General features: G+C 25.9%; 2 protein-coding genes and 1 non-coding gene across 3 annotated transcripts in view; 1 reads left to right on the forward strand and 2 right to left on the reverse strand.

The window, feature by feature from the left end:
• LOC124946708 (probable 39S ribosomal protein L45, mitochondrial) overlaps positions 1-2,480 on the reverse strand; it is a 2,757-nt gene extending 277 nt beyond the window's left edge. Inside the window, exons 1-6 of the mRNA XM_047487810.1 lie at positions 2,236-2,480; positions 1,800-2,117; positions 1,542-1,693; positions 1,405-1,453; positions 1,184-1,333; positions 313-1,097 (exon numbers count right to left, since the gene is read on the reverse strand). Of these exons, the coding sequence (XP_047343766.1) occupies positions 825-1,097; positions 1,184-1,333; positions 1,405-1,453; positions 1,542-1,693; positions 1,800-2,117; positions 2,236-2,289 (996 nt within the window). The 5' untranslated portion in view covers positions 2,290-2,480 and the 3' untranslated portion in view covers positions 313-824. The remainder of the gene's footprint in view (positions 1-312; positions 1,098-1,183; positions 1,334-1,404; positions 1,454-1,541; positions 1,694-1,799; positions 2,118-2,235) is intronic.
• A 69-nt stretch (positions 2,481-2,549) lies between these two features.
• Positions 2,550-6,300, reverse strand: LOC124946678 (modular serine protease-like). Its single transcript, XM_047487719.1, has 9 exons — positions 6,274-6,300; positions 6,090-6,117; positions 5,703-5,745; positions 5,172-5,564; positions 4,665-5,086; positions 4,339-4,560; positions 3,460-3,758; positions 3,080-3,392; positions 2,550-3,004 (listed from the first exon to the last, which is right to left on the reverse strand). Exons 1-9 carry the CDS (start codon positions 6,298-6,300, stop codon positions 2,748-2,750), a joined length of 2,004 nt encoding a protein of 667 aa, XP_047343675.1. The 3' UTR covers positions 2,550-2,747.
• Positions 6,301-7,839: 1,539 nt separating this feature from the next.
• On the forward strand, positions 7,840-7,912 carry Trnak-uuu. Its single transcript has one exon. It is a non-coding gene; the product is annotated as a tRNA-Lys (tRNA).
• The last annotated feature ends 21 nt before the right edge of the window (positions 7,913-7,933 follow it).

The raw sequence follows: 7,933 nt of genomic DNA on the forward strand, positions 1-7,933 counted from the left end.
GTATATGTGTATGTATGTATGGATGTATGTATGTATGTATGTATGTATGTTAAGCGAGACAAAGAGAAGAAGTTTAGGAAGGGAGAGAAGAGAATGAGAGGAAGAGAGTATAGCGCGCTCTCTCTCTTTCTCGCATCTACTCTAAGCGAATATATACGGCTCTTCTTTATATGTAACGTCGCGTCTTCTATCACCGATATGAACGCGTGCCCATTATAAAGAAAATTCCTTCCTTTAGGCGCGATTAAAAATTTTCCTTTCCTCGCGTATTTTAATATCACCGTTTCTATTTTCTAACGTATCGTATCGTACCCGTCTTCTCTCTCTCGTCTCGTCTAGTCCTCTCATTCACGTCACTTCTTTCGCCCCCTATTGGCCGAACTATGTATCAATTTTAACTTCCACGATATTTCTCAGTTAAACTTTTTTACGTCAGGCGGCGCCACTGATTGCTACGTCCATCTCTCTTTTTCTCTTTCTCTTTCTCCTTTCTTTCTTTTATATCTTACCGCACGGTTTTCACGTGACGATTATACTTCGTTAACACGAATTTGTTTCTCGCCCAATTGGATTCCTTCGTTATTGAGAACAAATCAAACGTGAGAATTTCATTGACGTCTCATCAATGAAATATATTTTTAATATCGATCATAGATTACAATTATTTTTCAAAAACATGAAGAAATAATTTTATTATTTTAATTATTATTTTAACGAGTATATTTAATATATGTACAAACGATCTATTTAATAGATGATACCGTTAATAAAAAAATGATTCGAATTATTGTTATTTTATGATACGATTAACATTCAATATAATATTAATTTGCAGTAGTTTCTGCAGCATTCGTAGTATCGGTAGATTTGTTTGGTAGATCAGGAGTTATAACTTTTTCGGTTTCCGGTGATAAAATATATGTTTTTTCTCCTACTTCTCTTGGAGGCATCCAAGATGGTATAATCTTTTCGTGAAGACGCCACTTTCCATATTGATTTGCCAAATGATTTTCGTATACGATATATTCAAGAACATCTTTCTTTAAGATTTCACTTCCTTTTAATAAACGGCCAAATCTATCGTATATGGTTAAAATCTATAAAATAATATATTAATATTAAGATTTGATTATCTTCATTATTAAATATATTTTTTTTTAAGGTATAATATAACTAGCAGAACCTGCTGGCTATGAATGCGCATTGTTAATTGTCCAAATAGATTATCCTTTGTAATTAGATGTTGACATCTTGCATGTACAATACGAGGCGGTTCTAATGATTCCACATACTTCCAACGAATATTTTTATCCATAACATTATGCAACATTTTCTGAAAGTTATACATATATTATATTTAATGTAAATAACATTTGCTATAAATCACGAATGTATTAAACTTACGGAATATGCACTCTCTGTAACGTATTCTATCAAAGCGTTCATATCTTTTCTGTAAATATAATAAATATCTATATAATTAAAAAAAAAAAAAAAAAAAGAAAAAAAAACAGCAATTATTATTTTCTATAATAACTTACGCAGCTAAGGCTTCGTGCGCTTTAATATAAATATTTAAAGCTTCTTGAGGGAAATTCTTTAATGTAAATGTGTCTTCAAATGATTTAATTTTTCTAATGGCCATCATTGATTTTCCTTTCATTGTTACATCTGTCATTTTTTGCATTGCTCCCTATTAATATATTTATATTAATATATTTATTATATGGTATTAATTTAATCATATTATTATTTGTTATCATCCAAAAATTTTTATTTAATAATATTTCTCATTATACCGCCTTGGTAATTGTAGAAAACTTTCCATCGCCTTCTGGTGGTACATAAGAGTCAAAAGCATTAGGAGTACAACTAATAAAAATTGGTCTTTCCGTCCATTGCTTTTGAGGATATATTCCATATTGTTTTAATAATGAGCGCTTTCTTTCCGCAGCTTTTTTTTTATTAGTCTCATGAAAATTTGGTAGATCTATTTTAATAAATTTTTCTTTCCTCTCCTTCTTATACTTAGGATTCCAATGTTTATTTATATGCCTGATCTGTTCTAAAGAATTATGAGGATACGAAATAGCACTTAGCATTACAGGCAAATTATTCTGAAAAATATATTATTATTATTATTATTATTATTATTATTATTATTATTATTATTATTACTATTATTTTCATAAATTTTGTAAAAAAAAAATTTACTTGCATAATAAAAATAAATACCTGCATATATTTTCCAAAGATACAAGTTGAACGTAATATATATTTTGACATCATTTTGTTAATAATATATTATATACAATATAAATATTATACTAATTTACATCAAATTACCTAAAATAAATGGAAATTGTTCGTTTGTATAGATTGTGTTTATTGCATTCGTTTATTTGATTGTAAACATTATAGGTTAGTTCGAAAGAAACGATATACTTCTCAAGAGAAAGAACACGTGGGCTGTTAACGATTGGCTGGCGCTATAGTATCAAACTCGATCGAATCAATTCAAATAATAAATTCCAAATTTTTCTACAACAAGAAATTGTAATGTGTGATAAATAAAAATATATGATATTTATTTATAACATAATAAATAATGTTCATATATATATATATATGAGAAAGAATTGAAAATTATCTATGTTTTTAATGTATACAATTTATTGCTTTATTTGAAGGTTTAACAACTAATAGATTATATAAACTCAGTTTTATTATTAAGTTTTATTATCAAATTATAGAAATCTGTTACGATGTGAATTATGACACATAGGAATTGGTTTAGATGATTCTAATCTGAGAATAATATCTTGAATCCAAATTATATGACTTGAAATACGTGTATTAAGAGCATATGAATAACTATAACAATGTTCACTTTTAGCTGTTACCATTATACCAAGACCAATACTAACAATACCTCTTAAAAACCACAAATCTCCATTTGGAAATACCAATCCTCCGCCACCATAACCATCACAGATGGATGTCCCTAGAATACATATATTGATCATTTATAAATGTTTGATTTCATTTATTAATTTTTATTTAATATATTATTACTAACCATTTGTATTGCCCACACAAAATTTGTCAGGCATTATGAACTTCTCAGATTCAGCATTGCTTGCAGATCTGCATTGATTAAAAGGAACATAAGGCAGTTTTACAGATCTTAGAAGAAAACTTGATGCTCCTAAAATGGTTCTACTGAATCCTGCAACTATCCCATATCCAAATTCAATAAAAGTTTCATCCAAACATGCTGGCAATAACAAAGCTGAGAATACAAATGGCACATCAATCTCTAAAATAGCTATGTCCCAACCATAATTTCCTTCTAAGCCCATATAATAACAGTTAACATAAATGTTCTTAACCTGAAAAATGATACATAATAAATTTTATAATTAAAATATTAATTAATAATTTTTTAATGTCCCATACTTGAGCCTTTTTAACAAAATGTGGATCATGTAGCGGAGAATCATAGTCACGAAAAATATTTCCAGTTGCTATATAATATCTTTTTGGGTCATTTACTTTTTTATTTGTTTCATCAAAAACACAATGGGCTGCAGTGATAAGGAGATTATCTTTTATAATTGTTGCACCACAAGTAAATTCCTTTGGTCCATCTGGACTTTTTGTTTCATAGAGAGTAGCATGCCATGGAAGTAAAGAAATATCAATAGCATTGCCATATATTATGAGAGGTTTTGTGCTTGGAGTAAGAACTCCACATACTAAAAAAATATATTAAAATTAAAAATATTGTACACAATTGAAATAAGTAAAAAAAAATTAATAGTTACAACTTTTTAACAATGTTCTAATTTTTAGTATTTTAATTGATTTTTGATAATATTTTAATTATTTATTATTACAATGTTTAATTATTTAACAAATTTTTCACGAAGTAAATAAATAAATTAAAAATATCTCATTGTATTATATTAAATAAATAAATATAATCTAATTCCATTTGGTTAAACCTTTTAGCATAAGTCAATAATTATAATATTTTTAACACATGAATTATCTTAAATCGTTTGATAATCAAATTTGAAGATTTTTATCATAATATGTAATGTGCAAAATTCTAAGGATGTATCTATTATAAAATCTTTTTTTCATATAATTGACAGTATTTAAATTTCAATTAAGTATTCTAACATCAATTGTAAGATTATTTGGATTATGAGTATTCGCATGTAGTAGAATTTTTTACAACAAAACTTCAATTAAAGAAAATAATTGTTTCTTTATTACTAGTTTGTAATATTATACTATCAGTCCCAATATAAAAATTAATAATTAGCATACCTGGGATACATTTTATTGGTTCTGGTTCCCATTGACCATTTTCATTACATCTAATTTGATCTTTTGTACTTGATAGGAATATACTATCTGGACGATAGCCGGTACGACAATTTAAATTTGCGATCGTTTCAGGTAAAACAGGAGATTCACAAACTGTCCATTTACCATTGTATGTACAAATAGCATTTGTTGATGCTGAAGTCAATGATTTACAACGTATTTCTAAAATCATGAAAGATACATTTAGAAAATAATCAAAAGTAATATAAATATAGTAATGTCGATACATTTTTTTATTATAATGACATTTATGTTATAAATCTTACCAATACAATTTGGAATATTTAACCATTTACCCTCTAAATCACATAATACATAAGGATAACCATTTATTTTATAGCCAGGATTACAGGTATAAACCAAATAAGCACCACTATATAATTGTACACCTTGTTGCACGTCACAGTTTTCTTGTGTTTGACATTGCGACTTATGTAATTGCCATTTACCATTTGCTGGCTGAGGAGGTACCAAACAATGAATTGGTCTTTTTGGGATCCATGAGGATAGCATTGATGTGTTATTTCTTGAAGGAGATGTAGATATAATAGAAATTGGATTTGTTACAATTTTTGTGCAGAATTTTGGATCTTCGTCTGACCCATCCTCACAATTTATTATACCATCGCATTGTAAATTACCGTCTATGCAAGCCCCATAGTTGCAACGAAATAACAATTCATTGCAGCTAGAAAAAATTTAACGAGGAAACAATATTATTAGATATATATTATAGTTTAATAATTTATATTAATTAAATTATATAATCTTACTTTAATGTTCCACATTTGGAAAATGTTTCATCAGAATGATCTCTGCAATCTACATTGCCATTGCACAATCTTTCAGAATCGATGCATTGACCATTATCACATTTGAATTGATTTATGGAACAACTTATAGAGATTGTAATATTTTCCATGCTATATAAACATTTAGTTAATGTTTCATCACTGTTGTCAATGCAATCTTTTTTTCCATTACATATTAGATCACCATCAATACAAGCACCATAATTACATTTAAAGGCATATGGTGAGCATGTTAATTGTATTTCAGAACATAGAGACTGCGTTTCATCCGATTTATCTTTACAATTTGCTTGTCCGTCGCATAAAAACTCATTAGCTATACAATCTCCATTGTCACATTGAAAATTCTCAATGCTGTGAAACATATTAAAAAGTATGAAATAATATTTTCCAAATATAATATTTTTTTTATATATATGTGTGCATATGTGTGAGTATATGTGTATATATATATATATATATATATGTACATAAAAAAATTTTCTTACTTACCCACATTGTCTTCTTTGTTGAGTGGATACAATATTTAAAAAAGCTATGAAAAATAAAGCAATTGTTCAATTGTAATAATTTTTTAAATAAGTTTGATAATAGAATTAATTTAAAATTTAAATGATATTAATTTAAAATTCAAAGACGTTTTACAATCTTACAGTGCATGAAAATGCATTAAATTATTTCTATTATAAGAATTTTATATTAATAAATATATAATAAAAAATATTTTTAATTCGAATAATAATAAATAGAATTATTTTTTTATCGATATACGTACATATCAATATTATTATGCAAAATTTGTCAAATTTTTATTATAGATTTTAATTTATATATATTTATATAATATTTATTATATTATAGTTATAAATTAACATTTACTTATGATCAGAGTGCTCAAAGGGACCGACTTTAATTACTCAATCGAGTGTGTAGATACGCTGTTGCATCTAATAAAAAAATATTCTAAAGAATATTGATTAATTTAAACAAATAAAATGACGTATGTTAAAAAATAAAATTTTTTCATAAAATGTCAATTGAAATTTTTAAAGTGTGATTGAACTTTTTCAAGAATTTTTGGAAGCGTCATAATAACGTTATTAATGTGATCCTCCAATTTATATATCCATAAATATGTATATATATATATATATATATATATATATATATATATCCAATTACGTAAAATAAGTATATAGAGAGTCTGTCCACATATGTTCACAAGTGAATATCTCGCAACTGATTGAAGTTACAAGGAAATTTATTAAGGAAAATTTGCAAATTTAATCATCCAGGAAGAACATCTAAACAGAATTTTTTTCAATCATGATCTTTTCGAAATGTAAAGGTCAACATAGTTATTTTTGCTTCTACTTCTTCATCTTTTTTCTTTTCCTCTTTTTTTTTTTTTTTTTTTTTTTTAATACTTTTTTTTGGATATTTGTAAATAATATTTAAGTGTAATAAATAATTGTTAAATCGCATAAAAAATGCATCGTTCACGAGATAATCGGCATGTATATATATATATATTCAATTTCACATGTGTGTACAATTTCGCACGTGATAAATATTATTTTGTGTACGTTAAATTATAATAAAGATCTGTACAATACAATCTTATAAAAGAATAATATAATAATATATCCTTTCATAAAATATCTATCGAAATGTAAAACAGTATAAAATATTTGTATTACTTACTGCAAAATTTGATTAAAGAAAAAAAATACTTTCGATAGATTTTCATAATAACGAAGAAAAAAAAGAAAGAAAAAAAAAAAAAAAAAAAAAAAAAAAAAGAAATAAATAAATAAATGCATAAAAAAATAACAAAAATAAGAAAATAAATTCAAGACCGTAACTTTTCAAAATCGGTATAATATTTGTGAATAGTTTCGTATTGTGCCGTATTTATCATCTATTGGGATCCATTGCCAATCGTCTATATATACGTAAAAATCTTAATTATAATCATTAATTATAATTATGTGCTATCACGTAAAAAGAAGGAAAGAAACGTTAATATTTTAATACTAATAATATTCCATGCTATATTAGAAATTCTAAGAAAATCATTTTAAAAATTGTTTCGACGAGATTGATTAAGCTTTCTTTTCCTCGAGATATCTTTATTATCTTCCAGAGATTGTTATTATGTTACTTGAGCTTCTCTAAGAAATTATTTTCAAATTCAATATAATCTATTCGTATCTACTATCTCTCTTTTCAAACGAATAAAATTAAAAATTAATATCTTCGATGATTTCATAATTATTTAAATGACGTAATATAATGTAGACGAAGTAAGATGAAATAATATTTAAATGATATAATACGTACTGATTAAACATTATGCGACTCTTAACGCGCGTTATTATTATTAAATTATTCAATATAATAATAATTTCAATTTAATATTTCGATATAATTTAATTTTATACTCCTACATGTTTCTTATTTATTCATATATTTCTTATTAATTCTCATTTACTTTTATGAATTATTATTATTTGTAGGTGTCGTTGAAGTTATATATGCTATGAGGTGATGAACAATTTAAAAAAAAAAATAAATGTTTAAATCGTGTAACTGATGAACATTCGTAAAAACACTTCGAATCGCAAGTGCCTGAATAGCTCAGTCGGTAGAGCATCAGACTTTTAATCTGAGGGTCCAGGGTTCGAGTCCCTGTTCGGGCGAAATTTTTTTTTTTTCTTTAA

This window comes from Vespa velutina, chromosome 2 (genome assembly GCF_912470025.1).
Source record: "Vespa velutina chromosome 2, iVesVel2.1, whole genome shotgun sequence".
NCBI lineage: Eukaryota > Metazoa > Arthropoda > Insecta > Hymenoptera > Vespidae > Vespa > Vespa velutina.